At 41.8% G+C, this 25854-nt stretch overlaps 1 protein-coding gene across 3 annotated transcripts; it reads left to right on the top strand.

Moving 5' to 3' along the window:
* The first annotated feature begins 8 nt into the window (after positions 1 to 8).
* Positions 9 to 23725, top strand: ZCRB1 (zinc finger CCHC-type and RNA binding motif containing 1). 3 transcript variants are annotated; one of them, XM_039340700.1, is made up of 8 exons: positions 9 to 283; positions 1512 to 1601; positions 3300 to 3328; positions 5057 to 5168; positions 5247 to 5354; positions 5614 to 5726; positions 5835 to 5907; positions 23508 to 23725. In XM_039340700.1, the coding sequence occupies exons 2-8, from the start codon at positions 1518 to 1520 to the stop codon at positions 23634 to 23636; spliced, it is 648 nt and encodes a 215-aa protein (XP_039196634.1). In that variant the 5' UTR covers positions 9 to 283; positions 1512 to 1517; the 3' UTR covers positions 23637 to 23725. The 3 variants fall into 3 exon arrangements, with proteins under 3 accessions (XP_039196634.1, XP_039196636.1, XP_039196637.1); XM_039340702.1 differs by having other exon boundaries at positions 9 to 467; XM_039340703.1 differs by lacking the exon at positions 9 to 283 and having other exon boundaries at positions 485 to 1601.
* The last annotated feature ends 2129 nt before the right edge of the window (positions 23726 to 25854 follow it).

Raw genomic sequence — 25854 nt, 5'->3', positions numbered from 1 at the left:
TACTAGTCAAGCGGGCGACGTCTTTGCTGGGCGCTGCAGTAGCAGCGGATAGCAGGAAAGTTAAGCCTTGCCGGTGCATAGCTCCTTCCCCTCCGCGTGTAAATGAGGAGGGCGCTCTGCTTCTTCCAGCTGGGCTTTCCAACAGCGACCCCGCACGTCATTACCAGAGCGTCGAGGGGAGGCTGCTAAGAGTCGGGCTGTTTTGGTGGAGGCAGCGGCGGAATATAGGAAGGAAGACCGATGGTCCTCTTCGGCCCCAACTGAGTGGCGTCCGTCGGGCACAGTTAGTGCCTCAGTTGTTTTTCATTCTTGTCAGAGCAACCCGATCACTGAGAAATAAGTGGTCGGGTTCCTTTAAGCTAACTCCTGAGTCAAAAAGCGCCTTCCAATTTTGTTAAGGACCTTGGGTTGCCTCTAATTACTATTTAACGGTGATCTGTATTCCTTTTATTATTACCAGAAATAAGGTATCTTAAAAGAATTGAAATTGATTCAAAGTCTGCAATTCTGTGCATTCATTTTTCGAGCTACTTTTCTCCCAAACTATAGTGGGGAGGCAGGTTGTCAGGTTCTTTGTCCTCTTTCCCTTTCAAAATAAAAAAATATTGGAACATTTAAAATCCTTTAATAAGTAATATTGAATTTGGGTATGTATGCTTTTGCTAACAGTATTATTTCCCAAATGAACTAGGAATGGAGGATGGCCTTCTGACAAGCAAAGTAAATGGAGAAGCCAGATTAACTGAACAACCAGGTTACTAACTTAATAACTGTGGCAAGAAAGGTCATAAAATGGGGCAAAACTCACTTAACAAATGTCTCAAGAACAACATTTTGGGCTCAGTTGTGGTCATAAGTCGAGGATTACCTGTATCCACTTGGAAGTATTCTTCAGCTTTCTCAATTATCTGTTGTGCGTCAGTAACCATATTTATTTTTTAGTGTCATCTAAATCCAGGTTGGACATCTGGCAGCTCCCTTCCCATGTGGGATCTAATCTGCATTGGATGATCCTAAGCATTATCTGATAGCATGTGAAATTAAGAATATTATTCAATAGTCCTCAGAGTCAATTGAGTCTCCTTTGTTTGGTATTGGCATGATTGATTTCTTCCATCCTGTTGGCTGCTGTTGTTTTCCAGTTATGCTGGTATATTTGGTTATATTGTAAAATCAATTAAACTAGAATCCTCATCTCAAGGTCTATGTGAATAGGATTATTATTTCCTTGCATAAATTGAAAGGAATGTAGAAAGTAGGGAGGAAATTTGTTCCCCAAAGATAAATATTGGAAAAAGTGTAACCATCTTTTTTCTGAGATGATAGTTGTTTTCATTGTTAAACACTATTATGTTTAGGACAAATAAGATTGTTGTGAAATTGCCTGTATATTTTAAATAAGTTTGAGACTTATTTATTTATTTATTTATGAGACATATATATCGCTTTAAGTGCAAGCACTCTCTAAGCGGTGTACACAAGTCATATGACTTTTTCTTTTTTGTTTCTAGAAAAAAATGAGTGGAGGATTAGCACCAAGCAAAAGCACAGTTTATGTATCTAATTTGCCCTTTTCATTGACAAACAATGACTTGTACAGAGTAAGTGTACCATAAAATTAAACATTAGAATTGAATCTATCTGATTGTGTGAATAATCAGAATATATATATTTACTTCTGTGTTTTGTGAAGAATTTACTTCCCTACAGTGAGGGAAAAATTATTTGATCTCCTGCTGATTTTGTACGTTTGCCCAATGACAAAGAAATCAGTTTATAATTTTAATGGTAGGTTTATTTTAACAGTGAGAGACAGAATAACAACAAAAAAATCCCGAAAAATGCATTTCATAAAAGTTATAAATTGATTTGCATTTTAATGAGTGAAATAAGTATTTGATTCCCTAACAATCAGCAAGATTTCTGGCTCCCAGGTGTCTTTTATACAGGTAACGAGTAGAGATTAGGAGCACTCTCTTAAAGGAAGTGCTCCTAATCTCAGCTTGTTACCTGTATAAAAATCACCTGTCCACAGAAGAAATCAATCAAATTACAAACTCTCCACCATGGCCAAGACCAAAGAGCTGTCCAAGGATGTCAGGGACAAGATTGTAGACCTACACAAGGCTGGAATGGGCTACAGGACTATCACCAAGCAACCTGATGAGAAGGGGACAACAGTTGGGATTATTCGCAAATGGAAGAAACAGAAAATAATTGTCAATCTCTCTCGGTCTGGGGCTCCATGCAAGATCTCACCTTGTGGAGTTTCAATGACCATGAGAACGGTGAGGATTCGGCTCAGAACTACATGGAAGGATGTTGTCAAGGCAGCTGGGACCATAGTCACCAAGAAAACAATTGGTAATACACTATGCTGTGAAGGACTGAAATCCTGCAGTCCCCGCAAGGTCCCCCTGCTCAAGAAAGCATATGTACAGGCCTGTCTGAAGTTTGCCAATGAACATCTGAATGATTCAGAGAACTGGGTGAGAGTGTGGTCAGATGAGACCAAAATCGAGCTCTTTGGCATCAACCCACCATATTTGGAGGAGGAGGAATGCTGCCTATGACCCCAAGAACACCATCCCCCACCGTCAAACATGGAGGTGGAAATATTATGCTTTGGGGTTGTTTTTCTGCTAAGGAGACAGGACAACTTCACCGCATCAAAGGGACAATGAACGGGGCCATGTACTGTCAAATCTTGGGTGAGAACCTCCTTCCCTCAGCCAGGGCATTGAAAATGGATCGTGGATGGGTATTCCAGCATGGCAATGACCCAAAACACACGGCCAAGGCAACAAAGGAGTGGCTCAAGAAGAAGCACATTAAGGTCCTGGAGTGGCCTAGCCAGTCTCCAGATCTTAATTTCATAGAAAATCTGAAGGTTCAAACTGCCAAACGTCAGCCTCGAAATCTTAATGACTTGGAGAGGATCTACAAAGAGGAGTGGGACAAAATCCCTCCTGAGATGTGTGCAAACCTGATGGCCAACTACAAGAAACGTCTGACCTCTGTGATTGCCAACAAGGTTTTGCCACCAAGTACTAAGTCATGTTTTGCAAAGGGGTTAAATACATATTTCACTCATTAAAATGGAAATCAATTTATAACTTTTTTGAAATGCGTTTTTCTGGATTTTTTGTTGTTATTCTATCACACTGTTAAAATAAACCTACCATTAAAATTATAGACTGATCATTTCTTTGTCAGTGGGCAAACGTACAAAATCAGCAGGGGATCAAATAATTTTTTCCCTCACTGTAAGTAACTGCATTTTTTTTCTCTCTTTTCAGATTTTTTCAAAATATGGGAAAGTAGTTAAGTGAGTATAAATATCAAATTGTATGTAGCTTATTCTTTAATGTGGAGTGTAATAATACCAACACCCTCAATTTAGCAAGAACTTTTCACATGTGTAATTTTTGTAATAGAATACGAAGACAGGTGCTCATTTGTAATGTTAACTGCCACATCTGGTATGAACTTGCCATGAAAATATTCTATTCATAGGTTGTGCTTTTCTATGGGGAAAAATCTTCAAAAGTACTTATTTTACCATTTCTATGTTATGGTATTTATATTACATTTAGTGTGTTATGTTGTAAAAACATAGTGCCATACTATAGCAAAAAGACAGCAAAGGCATGTTCTTGGTGTGTGTGTGTGTGTGTGTGTGTGTGTGTGTGTATACAGGCAGATACAGGCCCAGTGATGGCAAACCTTTTAGAGACCAAGTGCCCAAACTGCAACCCAAAACTCACTTATTTATCGCAAAGAGCCAGGGCTGCATCAGCATTGTGGTGCCCTCAGGGGGGCGGGGTGTGTGGCCCACTGGGTGGGCGTAGCTGCAGTGGTCATGGCAGACTGGGTGAGCGTGGCCGGGGCCAGTCCCTCGCCATCTCTGGGGCATCCCCAGGGGGCCAACACAACTTGCCACTCTCTTCCTGCCCTGTCATTTCCAAATGCCATGTGCTCGCTACTCTGGCGAACTCTGCTGGGGCAACAGCACGCGTGCCCACAGAGAGGGCTCTGAGTGCCGCCTCTGGCACGCATGCCATAGGTTCGCCACCACTGAGGAAGCATTTGATAGAGCCATCCTTTTAGAGGTTTTTGGGGAAATGATCAGATACTATGTCCATAATATAAACTGTATTCTTTTCACCCATATCAATTCTAAAATCGAAATCCAGATAATAGATTATTCTGTGTCTGGCTATCTATGACTTTAAATAGGCCTACAACTGTCACGAGTAGCAATCACATCCTGAACTACATTGAATAATTGAATGCTGAAGTTTCTCAAATCCAAAATTCTTGGAGTGCCAAGTATCTTCAAGGACAAAGGTGTTACATCAGGCAATAAACAGGCTGATTTTTATATCAATAGAATCTCATTCCTTATTACATTCCAGCAACGCTAGATTTAAACAACTGAAATAAGAATTTGTCAAGCAGATTTAATAATTTTATAAGCACTACTATTATGGATTTTTATTTTAATCTTATTTGAGAGGAAAAACTGAAAGAACATGCTTTTATGAGAAAGGATAATGGCACACACCACTCCAGGCATGTCAAACTGCTGGGCCGCGGGCTGGATGCATCATACTGAAACCGTGCCCACCCCATTGCTGGCAATGGGGAAAAAGTCGCAATACGTCACAAGTTTGACATGCCTGCCCTATTCTGACAATTTACTTGTTGATCTTAGTCTCATGCAAACATTTGTAATACGGAGTTTCACAAATAGCTCATGAATGTAATTGATTTATTGTCAGGTCTCTGTTTTTAGAAACACTTTTCCTATATCACGATTGTCAATAAGGGCTATTCTTTGAGTTTAATGTTTAATTTCTCTACTATCCTTTACTGGAAATGATTTGAGTTTCATGAGTAGCTTTTATGGATGTTCTCATGCTGTGTTTACTTTGATAGCTGCCGTTTTGCTGGAATTTGAAATGAATGAGACTAATTTAGGCAACCTGAATAACAATAAGGCTTGCCTCTCTGTGTCTTAATAGTATGTGAACATATCAGTATTTTTTTCTAGAGTTACAATTATGAAAGACAAAGACACACGAAGAAGTAAAGGAGTTGCATTTATTTTGTTCTTGGATAAAGAGTCAGCACAGAACTGTTCTCGGGCACTTAATAATAAACAAGTAAGTGACAAGGATATATTATGAAGTAACTTTTGAGATATTCTGAATGCTAAAATTGTATTTGGTTTTTTTTTTTAGCTGTTTGGAAGAGTAATAAAAGCAAGTATCGCTATTGATAATGGAAGAGCTGCAGAATTCATCCGAAGGAGAAATTACTATGACAAGTCAAAATGTTATGAATGTGGAGTGAGTAAATGTTGATGTCCCAACAAGATATCTGTTTTTGTCATGTTCTTATGCTAATGCCATCCACTGAAACCATATACTTGGGTTATGAATTGGTACAGTCAGTTCAGATAACTTTTTAAACTACATACAATGCTACATTTTCTAAGTAATTATAAATGAATACAAATCTACTATTTACAAGGTAAATTTATGAAGAATTAAAAAGTAATATTCTTCATCTGCTAGCCTTGTTCAATAGTATTTCTTTTCTCTTAAGGAAATAGGACATTTAAGTTATGCATGTCCTAAAAACATGCTAGGAGAGCGTGAACCTCCCAAAAAGAAAGACAAAAAGAAAAGAAAGAAAGTAATTGAACCAGAAGAAGAAATGTGAGTAAAATATGTATAACACATACTCCTATTCTAATTTACTGATTTAAATGCCTACTCTATACAATTCAATATATGTGGGTTTTTCTGTTTCCTTTATGTTATTAGAGAAGAAGAAGAAAGTGAAGATGAGGGTGAAGATCCTGCACTTGATAGTCTCAGTCAAGCTATAGCTTTCCAGGTACTAAAATATTTAATGAATCATTCGCCTCAGAACTTGCAGTTAATGATTGTTCTAATTTTTTTTTCGTATAATAATTACTAAGATTCTCATAGGTTTTACTCATTCAGCTGAATGTATCTCTGCATATACAGTATATTATGATTCGTAACATGGTTTCTAAGAGAATGAATGCACTTTTATAAATACGGCCTTTCTCCTCTCAGGTCACCAATTGGTATACATTATTATTTGCTTCTATCTAAAGCTGAATTAAGCATATTTAATTTTCCCCTTTGGTTTTAAACAATGGCAATTAATTAAAAATAGCATGCTTTAATTAGGGTTTTTGGAACATAGTTTCATATAGTATTTTGGGAAATATGATCAAAATATAACTGCAGTATTAATTATTTATGAATTAAGATAGTATATCAGTATCTCTAAACTGTTCATGATTTTCAGAGGTGGGAACATGACTGAAAGACAATCTACCTTCTATTTGAGAGGGGGAACTATTTTTGGTATAAGCTTTATTGATTCTGAATTATGGCAGAATGTTTATTTTTTTAATTTTGAGTTTATTATTTAATAAGCAGGTTGATTTAATTATCAAATAGTAGAGTCATGGTTAAACATACAGACTAGATTCATTTATCAGAAGAATATATGAACATACTATGCATGAACAGTATATATGAATACATATCCTGTGCACACTGTCCATGTGTTGTGTGATTAAGGAATGAGCACATATGAGCATATATCACAAGGATACATGAACATACATCAGAAGGAACTATATTGGTAGTTCATTGACTAGGGCAGTGGTTCTCAACCTTTTTAATGCCGCGACCCCCCAACCGGTCGTAAGTCGAGGACTACTCAACTGGTGCAGCACCGTTTGCAGAATGGGACTTTTGGCGGGCTCAGCAGGGCAGAGACAGCCTGGACAATTCCTATTGGCTTTTGAAAGCCAATAGAATTAGACTCTATTCAAGAGAGTCTATTCTATTGGCTTTCAAAAGCCAATAGAATAAAAGGGAGTAGCACAGCTAAGGAAAAGGAGGGGAAAATGGTGGACTGCGTAGTTTGGCAACCCCCGTGAAATGGTCGTTCGACCCCAAATGGGGTCCTGACCCACAGGTTGAGAACCACTGGATTAGGGTATTGTTTTTTTCTTGATTGTTTTCATCTGGTATTAATCCCTCCTTAGGAGCATGGTGGCTTGCATGGTTAGGATGTTGGGTTGACAAGCAACAAGTTTGTGTTCGATACCTGAGTGCTACCATGGAGCGAGGTGATCTATCCTTTGTCCAGTTCATGCTGGGGACATGAAAGGAACCCCCAACTGGGTGTTCCCTGGGCAACAATGTCAGCAGCTAATCCTTTCAACCTGGAAGCACCTTCCAACACAAGTGCAATGAGGATCCTTGCTTATCTGGCTGTTGGCTGCAGGAAAGGATGTGTTGTGCTCTGTCTGTTTCCTTAGCCTTTTTATTGTCTCTTTTAAATGGCGTGTAAATGTGGTTTATTGTGTCTATTGATGGCTGATATGTCAAGAGTGCCAAACTTCTAGGAATTCCCTAGCTTTGGGGAATATAGCTTAGTCTGGTATGCTCAGTTTCCCAGCTGAGTCTATCTGTATGTTGTGACACTAAGGAATTTTGATTGTGTCTTCTGACTGCTGGTTGGTGCTCATGGATATGTTCTAATGTTTCGTCTTTCTTGTCTTTATTACACAATGACTATTACAGTCCTTACAATGTATGTTGTAGGTAAGTCCTGTTCTTGGGCTACTGGGTCTTTTGGTTTACTTATGTTTTGGAGAGCTTTAGTTATTTTGTATGTTTATAATTGTTGGTTGTTTCTGAGATATTTTGATGTGTGGCAGTGTTATCCTTTTCATAGCTAGTGTTGGTAGTGCTATAGTACGTTGAGGGGTCAGGCTTTTTTCTTTTTAATAAAGTTGAACGGGTATCCATTTTGTTGGAAGAGGAATAGGCAGTCTTTTTCCTTTTTTTGGGTTGCTGGAATGCATTTGGGATCATTTGAATAATGTTTTTACACAGTTCTTCTTGTGAGGTTTGGTTGTTACTTTAATAATGGAGCAGTTGGATAGTATGGGCTGTTTTAAATAGAGTTGTATTTCTAATTTGTTGCCATTTCTTCTGATCAGAATGTCAAGAAAGAGTGGTGTTGTTGTTTTAAGTTCCTTGATTAAGTTATTTTCTGCTTGATTATTGTCTGATGTTAATCCATGCCTATCTGGCTTTTGACTACAAGTAGTCCTCAATTTATAACTACAATTGAGCCCAAGTTTGAATCACTACAGTTGTTAAATTAGTAACATGGTTATTATGTGAATCTGGTTTCCCCATTGACTTTGCTTGTCAGAAGGTTGCAAAAGATGATCACATGACTCCAGGACACTGCAACATAAATGTGAGTCAGTTGTCAAGTATCCGAATATAAATATAAATCACGTGACCAGGGGATGCTGCAATAGTCATAAAAATGGTCTTCATTTTTTCCAGTGCTGTTGTAATGTCTAACGATCACTAAATGAACTATTGCAAGTCGAGGACTACCTGTCCTAGAGAGAATGAGTTCTGATCTTTTTGTTTCCTTCTTAGCTTTTTTATTGGTTTTTTTGAATGGTATGTAAATGTAGTTTATCCCTATGTATGTATTGATGGCGTATTTGTCTGAGTGTCAAGGTTTCAGGAATTCCCGAGTGGTTTTGGGATTTAGCTTGGTCTAGCTATGGTTGAATCTGTCAATGTGTTGTGAGATTAAGCAGTATTATGTTGTATATATATATTCCCAGTACAGGTAAATGTACACACAAACATGAATACACAACATCTATTTTCACATATGTGTGATTAGTAAAGAGATTAAGGATTAACATGAGAAGCAGTTAAGCAGAAAATAATACCGTATCAAGGAACTACTGAGATAAACAAGCAAACAATCAAGCAGGAAACAGTACCTTAATTAAGGAACTATCAAAAAGAAAAACTACATCCCACCATCAGTAGCAGGGCAAGCAAATCCCACCCATCACTCACTCATATTATTTAAACTGGTAAGGAAATGTTTGCAAGCAAACAACCAAGAGAGCATTAAGGATTCCACAGTTCAACCCTGAGCTAGCTATATTCTCTTCTATTGATATTATATATCACACTAGATAAGAAGTGTAGATCTTCCTTTCCTTAGCCTTATCATTTTCTATAAAGGATTGAAAGCATCTTGTATTACTGTGTGGTTTGGATATATTACTATTTTGGAGAGGAAGGGTGTGCTGAGATTGGTGAGGACGGCAGAAAAATTATTAGATGTTCACTTCTATTCAAGACACGGCATATAAGCGCTGCTTGACCAGGGTCTGCAATATTGTCAGGGATGTTACACATCTTCTCCATGACCAATTTTCTTTGTTACCTTCTGAGAGGAAGCTTCATGGTATCCAAAGCAGAACAACTAGATTCTGTAATAACTTTATACCATATAGTATCAACCTTGTTAACTCTCAAGACTCATTTTTCCTTTGACTCCATGGATGTTAGAGAAAAGATACTTTTAGTAGAAATACTGAGTGCAGCGTGAACAAGGCATGCTCTGAAGGAAAACTGTGTGAAAATCGTATATTGAAAACAATCCCCAATGTCCAAAACCTTCCCCCTGGCCAGAGCAGTCCAATCCAGTCCTGGTCCAAAGTTTTGAGAACCTGGTGCCTCAGGCGCCATTGTAAATTCCCTTCCTAGGGCTGGTGTCTTGAGGGCAGGCAGATGGCTCTGTTTGGCATCTCTGGTTCCTGTTAAGTAATTAGGTGAGATTTGGCATGCATGGTTAATTGGGGTATTTCTGGTGGAAAGACCGTAGGACTTTGGCAGCTCGAATGTAGTGTCCATCAACCCATTAGGACTGCAAGTCGGGGAAAGGCTTCCATGCAATTAAGTATTGCACTTTGCCTTTGTATTTTTGAAAGTCCAAAATATCCCTTACCTCAAAGTGTTGTTCTCCCTCTATAAAAATAGGGATGGGTGGCGAGGGAGATTGCTGATGGAGGGGAGAGGTGAATTCTGGTTTTAGTAAGCTAAAGTGAAAGATGGTGGTTTCTCTTCAGGTTTTTGGGCAGTTCTAGTTGCAACATAACTGGGTTTATAATTTTGATAATAGAAAATGGGCCTATGTATTTGGGGCCCAGTTTTTGGATGGTTGGGTGGACTGTATATACTTTGTGGAAAGGTATATGCTGGTGCCTACTTTAAACTCTTTTGGCTTTGTGCATTTTTTATTGGCTTGCTGCTTGTAAGCTTCCCACTTTTCTTCCAATGCTTTGCGTGCTACCAGCCATGTGATTTGCAATTGTTGTATCTACTCCATTTATGAAGGGGTTTGGGGCTTCTCCAGTGGTAGCTTGGAGATCGCTATAAAATCCTGACCTTAAAAGGAATAAATCCAGTGCTCCTACGTGTGGAATTATTTGTATGCCACCTCTGCAAACAGCAAAAGATTTGTCCAATTGTCCTGTTGATAATTAATGTAGCACCTGAGGTAATATTCCAGCACTGAGTTGACTCTCTCATACACACCCCATTTGTTTGGGGGTGGTGAGAAGAGCTTAGGCCCTGAGCGGTTCCCATCAATTTCAAAAATTTGCGCCAAATTTGTACCCCTGATCTGAAATGATGTGATCAGGGACACCCTGGAGCCTATAAATGTGTTGCACAAACAATTTGGCCAAGGTGCGGGATGATGGGATCTTAGGGCATAGAATGAAATGGACTTGTTTTGAGAACAAGTCTGTAATTACCCAAATCGTGGTATTTCCTGCACTGTCAGGTAATTCTCCTATAAAGTCCATAGAAATTTCTTTCCAAGGTGCATGGGGATTTGCTATTGGCTGCAGCAATCCCATGGGTTTTCCTGGTTGTCTCTTAGCCAAAACACACATGGGGAAGCTAGCCACATAGCTCTCAATTTCTTTTTTGAGGGACAGCCACCAAAATTGCCGTTTGACCAGATGTAAGGTTTTTACAAAGCCAAAATGCCCTGCTGCCTTTGAGTCATGGTAAGTCTGTAGAACAAGAGTTTGCAAGGGACAGATATGTATAGTTTCGCCCCCACCCAGGCTAGCCCATCCCTCATGGTGCACTCCTCTTTATGGGTTATCAGCCATTCATTGTCTGTTAAAGGAGTTTTCAGTTTGTCTATCACTTTGCAGGGAATGCCCGGTTTGGCTTACCTCTGGCCTCTTGTGGTTACTGTTGCTGCCAATTGGTTTGATGGGATGACTGGTCAAATGATTTTGGGTCCGGCATTGTTGTATTTAATTAATTGGGACAAGGCATCTGCCAAGAAATTATTTCCCCTGGGATGTAACTTAGGCTAAAATTAAAGCAGTTGAAGTATTTCACCCAGTGGACTTGCTTAGAGGATAGTTTCCATGGGAGTTTTAAGACTTCCAAGTTCTTACGATCTGTCCAGACTCCAAATGGGTATTTAGACCCCTCTAGGACAGTGGTTCTCAACCTTTGGGTCGGGACCCCATTTGGGGTCGAACGACCATTTCATGGGGGTCGCCAAACAAGGCTGTCCACCATTTTTTCCCCCTTTTCTTTGGCCACGTCCCTGGCACCTTCCAGACAGCTCGCCTTCGCTGCAGACAACTTGCAGCATCGTTTGCAAAATGGGGCTTTTGGCGGGCTCAGCAGGGCAGAGACAGCCTGAACAATTCCTATTGGCTTTTGAAAGCCAATAGAATTAGACTCTATTCAAGAGAGTCTATTCTATTGGCTTTCAAAAGCCAATAGAATAAAAGGGAGTAGCACAGCTAAGGAAAAGGGGGAAAAAATGGTGGACTGCGTAGTTTGGCGACCCCCGTGAAATGGTCGTTCGACCCCAAATGGGGTCCCGACCCACAGGTTGAGAATCACTGCCCTAGAGGACAGGTGAACTCCATCTTCCACTCATCCCCTTCCTTAATCCTGACACGGTAATAGGGTTCACGTAAATCCAGTTTTGTAAAGATTTTTCCCTTGGCTAGATGGGTTAACATGTTCTTTTAAATATATATATATATATATATATTATTGAGTTTATATGCATAAGGAAAAAAATAGGAACAATACGGGTATGGTAAGGGAAGGGGATGGGGGGAAGGGAATAGGGGATTTAGGATAAAATAAGGATAGGTATAATCAAATATTTTAACAAACAAGCTACTGTCCAGATCATAATAATGAATATTATTATTAATGAATAATATTATCAGATTCGGTCATTTCCCTCCCGATTCATCAGTCGGCTTCCGTGGCTTACCACTTGCCTTCTTCCCCTTCTCAGTCCTACTCCAAGGCCTCATCTCCTCGCGAGTACGATGCTGAACTGGAGGTCCCATGGTTAGATGAGGAGGAACCTCCTCCAGAAACACCATCATTTGACGGTCTGTTTAACCCTTCCTTTTTTGTTCCCCTGCTCCGCAAGGCCAGCTCCACAGCTCATATCGGAACTGATCGCTCGGCATCGGCAACGACAACCACACCAGAGTCAGAGGCAGACCCAGTCTTCACCGAACCAGTAATGACCCAACACCATATACCTTGTCTGCCCATGTTTCTAAACATGGTCCGTAAACAGTGGGCCTCCCCAGCACTTTTCCTCTCCCCAGTGGGAATGAGAAAAGGCTCTTCAACGTTGCCCAAGATCTGATGGATGCTCTGGAGGTGCCCATGGTGGATGAGCCCTTAGGTCCCCTTGTATCCCCCACCGCCATTTCTGGCGATATATCTGAGGGTCTCAAGGCAGAGGATCGCAGATGGGAGCTCACGTTTCACAGAACCCATCAAGCTATGGCGTGGGCTATCAGGGCAACCACCTCGGTCTCTTTCTTTACCAGGTCCTTGCTCCTCTGGCTCCGATAGCTTCAAGCCAGGATTCTGGTGGAGGATATCCGCATGCATCAGGACTTGAGCAAGCTGGTGGCAGCCGCGGAATATGCTTCCGATGCCACACTGCATGCGGCCAGATTTTCCTCCAGGGCCATGGCATCTAACATTACTGCACGCCGCATGCTCTGGCTAAAGCACTGGCATGCTGATGCCAAGTCTAAATGGCGCTTGTCTGCAGCCCCTTATCAGGGAGGGAAACTGTTCAGGGAGGCTCTTGATCCATACCTTACAGAGAGTAAGGTCAAGTGTAAGGTCCTTAATCATCTTATTAAACGCTCTGACAAATGAGCCAACACCTACACAAGGAGACAGTCCTTTCGTGCAGGAGCCAGGTCCAACTATTCTCATCCCAACTGCCCCTTTCAGGTCAGACAGGACAGACAGCCTGACAGACTGGCTTCTAGACCCAGGCAACAATTTCAGGGCAAACGGCCCTTTCGCGGGAGCGGCCGATAATTCTGCCAGTCCAAGTGACTCGGGTGGCTCCTCCCATTGGGGGCAGACTTTCTCTCTTTGCCCCCCCAATGGGAGGCCACCACCATAGATGCCTGGGTCCTGAACACCGTTCGTCACGGGCTGTCCCTGGAGTTCATCTCCAACCCTCCAAACCGTTTCATTTCTTGTCCTCACTTAAGGAATCCCACAAAGAAAAAACTAATGCAGGAGGCCATTCACCACCTCTTCAGCATAAGAGCCATAGAACCGGTGCCATTGGATCATAGAGGTCGGGGATTTTACTCCATTCTCTCGTCGTCCCCGAAACTTCAGGGAGATGGAGACCTAAAGGGCTTAAACTATCATCTTGCATGCTGAAAGTTCAAGATGCAAACACTTCAGTCCATCTTGGGAAGAAAGGGATACTTCCTGACATCCATCAACCTCACAGAAGCGTATCTCCACATCCCCATCTTTCTCAACCACCGCCGGTTTCTAAGGTTCGCCTACAGAGGCCACCATTACCAGTACAGGGCACTCCTTTTCGACCTGTCCTCGGCCCCAAGAGTCTTTACCAAGATCCTGGTGGTTCTAGCCGCTTACCTGAGAATGGTGCCTGTCAGAGTCCAGTGTTACCTGGACGACATCCTGATCCAGTCATCATCTATCCAGGCCGCTCAGTTGGACTTCGACATGGTGATAAGGCTTCTCCAAAGTCACGGATTCTCGGTAAATTTCTCAAAAAGCCATACAGTTCCCACAACCAGGCTACTGCACCTAGGGGCCATCATAGACACGGTGGAATGCCAGGTATATCTCTCCCAGGAATTCCAGGACAGCATATGGGAGTTAGTTCTCCAGATACACAGAAGTCGAACAGTGATGTTGGCCAGCCTCTCCCAATTACTAGGGAAAATTATTTCGGCCATAGCAATCGTACCCTGGGCCAGGCTGCACTACAGGAAACTCCAGTGGTTCCTATTCCCCTTCCAGAGACTGAACACAGTTCCTCCAATCGAAGGGTGAGAGTCCCGCTACGCGTCTTGCGCTCTCGTGGCTCTCGGCCATGCTCAGGGGGTCCTATTTCAAGGATCCTGATCGATTCACCCTTACGACTGACGCCAGCCTGTTTGGCTGGGGAGTGCACCTTTGCTCACAGTGGGTCCAAGGCCGATGGTCCCACTCCAACCTTTGGCACAATATCAACTGGCTGGAGCTCATACACCTGGCGCTCTGTCACTTCTGCAGCACGGTTGCGAAGCATCATGTATTGGTTCTCACAGACAACGTAGAGGCAAAGGCCCATGTGAACCGGCAAGGGGGCACCTGATCCCATGCACTCTTGACCGAGGCCCTTCTGCTGGGCTCCTGGGGAGAGACCAACCTTGCCTCCATCAAGGCTGACTACATATCAGGGGCGGCGAACACTCAGGCAGACTTTCTGAGCAGGTCAACAGTGGACCATTCGGAATGGCGTCTACATCCGAGGATCTTCAAGGAGATCTCCCACCGCTTCAGATTGCCAATATGGACCTCTTTGCCTCCCCGACGAATACTCACTTACCGAGAGTCTTCTCCCATTTCCCATCTCTAGGGGCAGAACGGACAGATGCTCTTCGGAGTCCGTGGCCGGAGGGACTGCTCTATGCCTTTCCCCCTCTCCCTCTTCTTTCGGCGGTCGTCCGCAAGCTCCTTTGGGAGAGGGCGGAGATTCTTCTAGTGACCCTGTACTGGCCGCGGAGACCATGGTTCGCCAACCTCGTGAACCTCTCCATAACTCCCCCATGGAGGATTCCTCAGGATCAGGTCTCACTCAACCAGGGGACCCTCCTTCATCCGGATCCCCAATGGCTCCAAATAGCTGTCTGGCATTTGAGAGCAGGATCTTATCCCAGGAGTCCTGCTCGCCATGCATCATTACCATGATCCAGGCCTCCCATCAGCCCTCTACCAACCATATTTATGAGGCCACGTGGAAGAATTTCTGTTCATGGTGCATGACCCATTACTTATCCATTTCTGACTTAACAATTCCAAAGATATTAGACTATCTTCTGGAGGGTCTGGAGAGGGGCTTGGCTCCGAACACGCTACACAGACAAGTAGCTGCTCTTTTCATTCTACTTACCTGTGAAACCGCGGTATCCCTTAGTCAACATCTGTTGATTCGCTCATTCATCAAGGGTGCCACAAACACCAAGCCCCCTGTAGTGCATAGGTACCCCTCTTGGGAACTGCCGCGGGTTCTCTGGGCTCTCACCAAACCGCCCTTTGAGCCTCTCAGGACGTGTGATATGCGATACTTATTGCACAAGTTCGCCTTCCTGGTGGCAATTACTTCTGTGCAACGGATATTGGAATTAGCGGCACTCTCCACCAGGGATGACCTATGCATATTTCACCGGGCCGAGTGGTCCTCCGTCTAGACCCTACCTTTCTTCCTAAGATCAATTCTCTTTTCCACAGGGCTCAGGAAATCGTGCTTCCAGAATTCTGCCCTAATCCATCGCACCCTCTGGAACGGCAATGGCACCTTCTGGACGTTCGCAGAACACTCCATTACTACATCTCACAGACAGCTGTCTTCCGTAATTCCGAAGCCCTCTTCATTTCCTTCCATCCTTCTTCCAAGGGTAGGAAGGTATCCTCCACCACGATTGGCAGGTGGATCAGGGCGTGTATTGCAGGGGCGTACCAATTTGAGTCATTGCCAGTTCCATGACATGTCACGGCCCACTCAACCCGTAGTGCAGCTATTTCTGCGGCTTGGGCCACTCAGGCGTCCATTGAGGACATTTGTAGGGCGGCCACGTGGTCTTTACCATCGCCCTTTATATGTCACTATAAGCTAGACAGGTTCGCCTCGGCGGAGGCTTCCTTTGGCAGGAGAGTTCTCCAACAGGTCATACCTCGAGACATCACACCGGACCTGCCTGTTTCCCTCCCTCAGGGACAGTAGGCTTTGGTATGTCCTATTGGTGGATTCTCCATCTCCAGTGCTGGAGAAGGGGCGTTGTCTTACCTGAACGTCTTTTCTCAGCATGGAGATGGAGAATCCATTCCTGCCCTTGCAGGTTTTTTAGGCCTAGGATTATATCAGACATGTCAAACACAAGGCCCGGGAGCCATCCAGCCCCCCCCTCGCATGGCCTGAGAGGAACAGTGAGGCTCCTCCTGTGGACCATGCCTTAGCACTTGCCCTGGTCCCACCCCCTTCTGCCAGAGACCCTCAGATCTGTCCCACTCCTGCCCAGGCCCCTACACGCACCATTGACGCAAACAATATAGAGCTGGCCATGCCCACCCAGTAGAGCACACCCACTCCATCCACACCCACCCAGTAGCCACACCCACCCGCCCCCCCCAAGGGCAACTGCAATGCTGATGCAGCCCTCAATGAAATTGAGTTTGACATCCCTGGGTTAGATTCATGAGCCAACACATCTTGCTGTCAGTCAATGGCTTCACCCACGTTGAGACTGGGATACCCTGGTCCAGGACAGGTGTTGCAACTTTGGCTGACTTGATCTGATTGGGCAGGAACACAGTCTAAATTCATTGGTGGATTCTCCATCTCTGTGCTGAGAAAAGGCGTTCAGGTAAGACAACGCCCTATCTCTCATAATTATCTTCTTTTAATGTGGTATATTTTGCAGTTAAATAAATGCCCAAATATGTGACTTTTTTAACTATTTGAAGGTTTGTCATTTTAACAAGTTGAATTTTCTGTTTATCTGTTAGATTTTTTGTTAATACTTTAGTCTTTTCCCTATTTATTTTCAGTCCAGCCACTTCTCCAAATTTCTCTTTTTCTCTTTCATTTTTTAATCTATATGCAAGCCATCTCCCTGGTTTATTAGCATTTTCAAAGAAATTCTGTTTAGATCGTTTAATCTGTTGTGCCATTATATTTGTCTCAAGTAAATTTAATTTGTGTTTTAATAATTCCATTTGTATTTTCAGCTTTTTCTTTTGTGGGTCTAATTATAACTCAGATTCCAGAATACTAAGTTGTTCTTGAATATGTTTCTTTTCCTTATTCTTTTTGGCAAGTTAAGTTATAGCCAAACCTCTAAAGTATGCTTTTGCCGTGTCCCATACAATTTGAATAGAGGTTTCTTCTTTTTTGTTAACTTTTTTTTAAAAAATCCATTTCTTTTGTAGCAAATTGTAGAAATTCCTTTTCCTTCAATATTGATTTATTCAAGGACCATCTCGATTTTTTCTTAAATCCTTTCTAAATCATTTTAATTGGATTATGATCTACCCAAATGTTCAATTCTATTTCAATTTCTTGTATCATGGTCTTTAAATCAAGAGAAATCCATATCATGTCAATTCTTGACCACGATTTGTGTCTATTTGAGTAAAAAGTATATTGTGCTTTTTCCGGATTCATCTCTGTCCAAGTGTCCTGTATATAAAGTTCATCTTTCATTTTTAGAAAGGGTTTAGGTAAGATATTACTTCCTTTTTTTCCTTGTTTATAACTTTTATAGCCCCGTACTGTATCAACAATTGCATTGAAATCTCCAAGTATACACAAGCTATGATAATTTAAGTCCACAAGTTTATCATATAATTGCTGAAAAAATTGATCTTGTTTCTCATTGGGAGCATATTTCCTAGCCATCAGTATTTGTTTTTGGTTCCATGTAATCTCTACCATTAATATTCTTCCCTCTTCATCAACATAAATTTGTTTTGGGTTCATCTTTTCTTTTATATAGAGAGCTATCCCTCTTTTCTTTTGTGATGCCAAAGAGAAATAAAGTTTACCTAGTTTTGATTGTTCAAGGATTCTGGAATGTTGTATTTTAATATGTGTCTACCGGAGACAAATTATGTCCATTTTTAGCTTTTGTAATCTGTGAAATATTTTACTCCTTTTTGATGGGAAGTTAAGACCATTTATATTTATTGAAAGAATTCCAATTTCCTCCACAGTTTCAATTATATCAAGATCTCAATTTTCTAGGAGAGCTTATCTGTCTCTGATCTTTAAGTCTAACATCTTCCTCTGATTGAGTCTTTTTGGGCACTTCTTCCTCCGTTTGTTTTGATGTTCCTGTAGCCATTTCCTCTGATTTCTTAGGTTCCGCCTCGCCTTTCTCCAAGAAGGCTCTATGATTGTTAAAAAAATCTTCTGCTTGTTGTGGACTCAAAATGTTTTGAGTCCCAAAATAATTAGTAATCCTTCTGGAATAAACCATCTGAAATTCACTCCTCTACTAATCAATTTCCTTGTCAAGAATTGATATTCTCTTTGAGCTTCTCTAATTCTTCTTGGAATCTGTTTGAGAACTACCAATTCTTTATCTTTATATTTCAGTGGTTGATCCCTCACTAGTCTCAGGATCTCATCCCGTACTGCTCTTTTACTAATTCTAACATGAACCTCGTTAGGCACTCTATTTCTTCTTGCATAATTTGAATTCACTCTAAAAACTTGATCAACTTCTCTTTTGATTTGATCCATTTCCATTCCGAGCAAGTCCGCCAATAATTCATTCATCAATAGTAACAAGGTCTCATCACTCTTTTCTATCATATTTTGAAATCTTAGAAAGTATGATGCCTGTTCCATCTCCATCATCGCCATATTTACTTCCAGCTCCACATTAGAGTGCATCAATCTCTGATTTTCATCTTGCAGAGCTTCTAATTTCTGATCCACTACTATTGACTTGTCTTCAATATTTTGCATTCTTTAGTGAGTATCTGACATCGCCTGTTGAAAGGCTTCCATTTTTTGATCCATCTTAAGCAAATCATTTTTCAAATCTTCAAAGTCCTTTTTCATTTCCATTTTGGAATCTACAGTTGCCTGGAGAATGGCTTGCATATCCTTCTGCTGAGTGTCCAGTTATAAAAATATTGTAATCAATTTTTGAAGCGCTGGACTCACTGAAGTTGATGCAGGAGCCGAGGAGCCCTTCCTCACCCCTTTCACCAAATTTGAAACACTCATCTTGATTAATATATTTATTTATAATCCACCATCAAGCCCAATGGCCCAATTAGTTATAATCCAAAAATAGGGCCCAATGGCCAATTATAATCCACCAAAAAGCTCAGAAAAAGAAAGAAATAAAAAAAGATATAATCCAAAGCCCTCAGTAAAAAATAAAAGTAAGAATATCCAGCAAAGAATTTTCAAAACATCGGAAAAAATATAAAAAGGAATAGCAAGTGTCTAGACCAAAAAAAAAATAGAAAAAGAGAGACATAAAAAATACGTTTATAGCCACACAGCAAAGCTGACAAAAAAAGGAACAATAAAAAAAAGAAAGAAAAAAAAACAATATCCAATTTATAATCCAGTTAGAGACATAAAAATCTTCTGTGGTTCCCTTGTTTTAAAAAGAATAAAATAAATCCAAAAAGGGAACCAGACACAAAGCAAAGACAAAAAACAAAACAAAAACAGTCTCTCTTAATAATCTCCAAGCAAGGTAGGAATGTCTGGGCAGTCAGCCAAGTGTCTGGGCATTGAGCCAAACTCCACAGCTGAATCAACAAAGTTAATGTAACAAAAGAACAAAGGAGAAAAGTTGCAAAATAACCACCAGGGGACACTGTTTCTTCCCTCACCGTTTACATAGGGAGAAAGTAAAAGAAAAAGAGAAAGTTCCAGCAGCAAATACACAAAACTAACATTCCCAAAAATTCTAAAAAAAAGCAATTAAGGTGGCTTTTCCCAAGTAGGGTAATAATAAGTCTTTCTTCCCCTCTATAATAAGACAAACTGATTCCTTCAATGTAGCTTCAATTCAAAAAATTTTCAAAAATTTTAAAATGCTGAAACTGCTGCTTTTCGGGAGGGGGGAGAAGCAAAAATCCTCCTCTCCTCCCATTTGGCTTCCAGCTTAACTTTAAAGGCAGGCAATTTTCTCAAAAGCTCCACTTTGCAACAAAAACTGATATCATCTCACCTGGACCAGGTGCTTGCTTCCTGAAACAGCTGACTCCTGTCTCCGATGATCTGCTGAACATGGCGGCAAATGCAAAGCTCTCCGTCTTTCTCTCGCCGGTTCCAGAAGCTATTTTGAGTTTGGAGAGCCGACAGTAGCCGGCTCCCTTTCCTCAAAGAGTTCACCTCTCGGTGGTCACCCCTCCAGGGTGGCATTCAGCCCTGCTGGGCCCACCAGCGAAAGAAATTCGGACCCTGGGAACGGAGAGTCATAACCCAGGGTCTACTACCAACGATGTCACCGAAAGCTCTCTCCAGCTAACATGTTCTTCATAAGTGGCAGGGATACACATTCTCCACACAAACCACATTCGGCTTACAGTAGTCCACGCATAAGCAGAGAGAACCATCCTTCTTTTCTTGGAATAGTACCGGATCGGCTGTCCAGCCTCTGGCTGGTTGTATAAATCCATGTTGCAAGTTGTTGTCTATGAATGTGTGGAGTTCTTCCAGCTCCCAGGGAGTCATAGAGTGTACTTTGGGCTTTGGCAGTCTGGCCCCAGGGAGGATCTCGATAGTGCAGTCTGTTGGCTGGTGAGGCGGGAGCACATCAGGTCCCTTTTCACTAAAGACCTCACTGAGATCCTAATATTTTGGGGGGATGTTAGGGTACTGTCTTGGCTGGTTCATGCCATCACAGTTAGTTCCATCATACCCTGAGTGGTTTAGTTCTCCTCTCTTGGGCCCTCCCCTTTAGATTTTTAATAGTTTCTTTTACCAGTTAATATAAGGGTTCCATTTTTGGAGCCATGCCAGCTCCAGTGAAAGGGGTCTCTCCAGTCCCAGAGCCATAATAAAGTGGTGGTTCCCCATTTGCATTTCCACCAGCTTTGTTATAAAATGGGCTGGGGCTCCTCCAGCTATAGTCCCATCTGGTTGACAAAATGCTATAGGCACCCTCAATTGTCACAGCCTCAGCCTCAGCTTCTCTATCACTTCACGGCTCATTATGCATTTAGTTGATGATGATGATGGCATGTTCAGTTTGACTGGGATGGGTTCACAGGGCGACCTACCAGGGGATTGTCATCGGAGTCTGTGTCACTCCTCTCTAGGGTGGTTGGAATTCTCTGGTCCCCGTAGCCAGGCGGGGAGAACTCAATGAGTTTAACTCCCTCTAACGTCATTTCACGAGGTTTCGGTGTGAGCTTTCATGCCTTTCCTGAACTGACGCTGTTTTTGGAGTCACTTTGGCGAGTCGGCAATCGATGGCCCTCCTTCCCTCATTTGAAGTAGCCTGTAGTTAAGTGTTTGGGGCATTCTCAAGGTATCCTCTAGGGGGGAGGAGCAACACTATCCATGGGTGTTCCAGCTATGGGAGCTGGCCAGGTTGATTTCCACTTCCTCGGTTAGCACATACCACTGATGAAGGATGTGAGGGGCTTCTCCTGAGATGCAAGTGTTGTACACATCATTATTGAGCCTATCTTGGAATGCTTGATCAGGATGTCTTCCGGCCAATCAGCCAGCCAGCATGCCAGTTCACAGAACTCTTGATTATAAGCTGTCACTCCTCTGCAACCCTGATTGATAGTTTTGATGCGAGTTCGCTCTTTGTGTTAGGTGAGTGGGTTGGTCGAAGTTGCAGAGTTTTGGGGTGTCGTTGTGGAGCGAGACCATCCACTCTGCTGTGGTGCCTCACAGAGCCATGGTCACATGGTCCAGAGCCACATCTGACTCGGGCCACCTTGGTAGCCAGGTCAGTTCCATACTCCTACATGTAGTTCCAGACCTGAGTGAGGAAGAACCCCAATTGCTTTGTGTCTCCCCTGTACTTCAGGCCCACGGCTGGGGGCTTTGGAACCTCTTACCTCGGGGGAAAGAACCTACTGGTGAGGGGGCTGCACTGCTGGAGCAGCTGTTGGCAGGGTTGCTTGTGCCAGAGTGGGTCCAGGTCAAATTACTGCTCCTCTGGCTGTGGCTGCTGGCATTGCAGTGCCATCTCTCATTGGTTTCAGTTCAGCTCAAAGTTTGGCTAGCTGAGCAAGGAGTTCTCTGACTCGCCTGTTCCTGAAGGCATCCCTCAGTACCCTTTGGGCTTGTTCCACCAGATCCTCCCACTTGTCTGGCTCTCCTTGGCCTTCCTCCTCACCCCAGTGTGTTGCTCTCATCTCCTGGCTCTGCAGCTTCCCCTCATGTAGGTTATACTGAGGGTTTTCTCTTTCGCTTCTTCATCTTTCATCCCCAGGGTGAATGACCACCGGGGTTTTGGAGCCTCCTTGCCAATACTCATTTCCCCCATCCATTCAAGCTCCTCTTTTGGGCGATGTGGTTTGGCCAGGGGCCCTCTGCGAGGTCCAGCCTCCTCCAATCTGCTTTCATGGCTTGTCAACGACCCTTGACTCATGAATGTTAGAGAAAAGGTATTTTTACTAGAGATATTGAGTGCAGTGTGAGCAAGACAAGCTCTGAAAGAAACCTGCACGAAAATCGTTTATTGAAAGCAATCCCCAATGTCCAAAACTCTCCCCGTGGCCAGAGCAGTCCAATCCAGTTGTGGCCTGATGTTTTGGGAACCTGGTGCCTCAGGCACCATTGTAAATTCTTTTCCCAGGGCTGGCATGCTTGAAGGCAGGCAGATGGCAGTTTGGCATTTCTAGTTCCTGCTAATGTTCCTACTCCCCAAATTCTCACAGCATTCTTTCACATGTCCAACACTCTTTCCCTCCCAAATGCCCCTCCCCCCTGGTTATGGCAGTTGCTAGAGAGCTTCAAAGAAAGCCAAGATAGGCATCTGACAATGTGTGTGTGTGTGTGTGTGTGTGTGTGTGTAGTGTATGTTTATTTGTGTGCATGTATGAGTATGGGTACATGTATGGGTATATTTTTTGAGAGTGAGCATCAGAATTTCATTTTTTAATGTGTGCAGTGTGTTCACAGAAAAAAAGTAACAATAAAGGTTATCTTGTCCCATCACATCTTATCGTGGTGTGACTTAAGTGCAGCCATTGTGGTTTGGTTCATATTATCTGTGAACATAGCCACAAACACTATGATAAATTAGTTAAAACATAATATTCTATTACGGATTATTGTATGATGAGTTGAGGAAAGAAGGCACTATTGTTGTTTTGTCTTCCATTTAATAATTAATGTGTAATTTCACCCATAGGATAGTATGGCTCAAAATAATAGAAATTACAGGGCTGAAGCAAACTGGGCCTGTCAACATCTTAATTTTGGACAGTGTGTGTTACAGAATTAATATAATTCTGTTTTCCATTTTTGTGTTTTATGCAATTACTTTGCAGCAAGCCAAAATTGAAGAAGAACAGCAAAGTTCAACTCAAAATGCTGGGGAGCCTTCCACATCTGATTCAAGACGACCACGCATCAAAAAAAGTGCATATTTTAGTGATGAGGAAGAACTTAGTGACTGATATAAATACTATGTAAATATTCTGTATGAGATTACTGTTGTTAACCATGATCTCACTCTTGTAATTAAAATATAACTTGAAAGCACCAAGCATTTATAGTATTATCTTTACTTCATACTATTATTTCCATTCTGTTATTTGTTATATATTTTTTTAATTTTATATCATTTATATATAGTAGCATCCCATTTGATTGACTGCAGATAACATACAGTGAGGGAAAAAAGTATTTGATCCCCTGCTGATTTTGTACATTTGCCCAATGATAAAAGAAATGATGTTGGAATATTCCTGAGCAGGAAGAGTCATGTGGTAACTCAGTCAGCCAATGTGAAGAAAGTGCTACTGAGTCTGTGCAAAAGAGTATTGAGTTAGGAGCTGGATTTCCAGTCTCAGGTCTGTCTCTGTATCTCTCTGTAAGAAGTCTTCAATTGAGCTATGTTGCTGTAAAGAAGAATGTATGGTATTGTAAATATTTTTATATGAATATAAAGAAGTTATTTTGAATCAGCTAAATGCAGTCAACTGTGAGAGCTTCTGATTTATTTTTTCACCAATAGAGAAATTAAAATTCTCTAACAGGTTATGGGCCCAGAGCTTACTAAGGACTGCATTGTAATTTAAAGCTGGAAGAAATTGCCTGTGTTTAGAAAGTATAAGAACAAGGCAGAATTAGCAGAATGGCTGCAATGGAATTTAAGGAAAACTGTGTGCCTCGTTTGGGCCAGAAGAATTACATTGTGTGGGCTGCTAAAATGGAATGTTTGCTGAAAGCTAAAGAGCTGTGGTATATTGTAGAAAATCCACCACAAGTATTTGCAGCTGTTGATCAGAAAAGTCATGATCAAGCAATGGCTTATCTCATTTTGAATTTAGATGATGAACAATTTCTAAATGTTGCAAATTTAAAGACTGCAAAGGAGATTTGGTTGAAGTTGAGAGCTGTGCACGTGAATGTTTCTGCATGCAATATAGTACAATTGTCAAGAAAACTTTACAGGGCCTGTTTGCAACCAGGTGAATCTGTGGAACAGCATTTAAATAAAATGCAAAGTTTATTTTTGGACTTAGAACAACGTGGGATTAAATTCCCTGAGTCCCAGAAGGTTTTATTGTGTTGAACAGTTTAGATAAAACCTGGGACACAGTTTCTGCAATATTTGAGTATAAAGAAAAGCAAGACTTAAATTGTGAGGCTTTAAAGGCATGTTTGCTTAACGAACAAGAAAAGCGCCATTTTAGAAGCAGCCACGAGGATGTGAAATTCCTGAGGAGGGGGTCCAGACTGCAAGTCTCCAAAGAAGAAACATTTTGCAGGCAGAGAGCTAAACAAGAAGAGAATTGCTACATTTGTGGAGCAAACAACCATCTGAAAAGGGACTGTTTGCAAAGGAACAATTTGCAGCAAAGGACAATTGTACAACCAAAAAGGACTGATTTGCAAAAGGAACATTTTGGTGTTGCAAAAGTTTGCTATAGCAACAACAGAGACAAGTGGCTAATAGATAGTGGGGCAAGTCAAACAATTGTTAATGACTCTGAATTATTTTGCAGGTTTGTTCCAGTAGCACAAGAAGCTGTGGCTTTGGCAAATGGCCAGAAAGCAAAAGTCATTGGAAGAGGCGATGTAAAAATTCCATATTTGGAATCAAAGTTTACCAATGTGCTTTGTGTACCTGAGATGGAACATAATTTGTGTCTAATTTAGACAAACAAGGTTTTGAGATCATTTTTGTAAATGGGAAGTGTCTCATCAACAGTTTTATCTAAACTGTTCAACACCAATAAATGGGAATATTTGTGCAGAAGGCATAAAGGAAGATAATCTATATGTACTGCAGGGACAAAAGGTTCAATATTCCCATATATTTAAGAATGTTGCAGAGCATGATTCATGAGTTCATCTTCTACATAGAAGACTTGGCCATGCAAGCTTTAAAGTTTTGCAGCAAATGCAAGAGTTTGCAGAAGGGCTAAATTTGAAGGGATGCAAAACATACTTGGACTGTGCAGTATGCAAAGCATCGAAGTCAAAGGCATTCCCAGTTAGTAAATGTAGCACAAGACAAACAAAAAGAGCTCTAGAGCTGGTCCGTGCAGATCTGGTGGGACCTATGCCAGCCAGTTTGGGAGGAGCAAAATATGCACTGGTAATTGTTGATGATTATAGCAGGTATAGTTTTTGCTACTTGCTTAGAGGAAAGACAGAGGTGCTACA

The sequence above is a fragment of the Crotalus tigris genome, unplaced genomic scaffold (assembly GCF_016545835.1).
Source record: "Crotalus tigris isolate CLP2741 ecotype Arizona unplaced genomic scaffold, ASM1654583v1 scf7180000017753.6788120, whole genome shotgun sequence".
Taxonomy (NCBI): domain Eukaryota; kingdom Metazoa; phylum Chordata; class Lepidosauria; order Squamata; family Viperidae; genus Crotalus; species Crotalus tigris.
Note: the sequence above shows the minus strand (reverse complement) of the source record. Positions and strands in the feature narration are given on the sequence as shown.

Bases quoted from the DNA above. Each gene is read 5' to 3' on its own strand.
- ZCRB1 (XM_039340700.1), top strand. From the start codon at position 1,518: ATGAGTGGAGGATTAGCACCAAGCAAAAGCACAGTTTATGTATCTAAT. The intron at 5,169-5,246 runs GTAAGTGACAAG...TTTTTTTTTTAG, and splicing joins GGGCACTTAATAATAAACAA to CTGTTTGGAAGAGTAATAAA. The intron at 5,908-23,507 runs GTACTAAAATAT...ATTACTTTGCAG, and splicing joins GTCAAGCTATAGCTTTCCAG to CAAGCCAAAATTGAAGAAGA.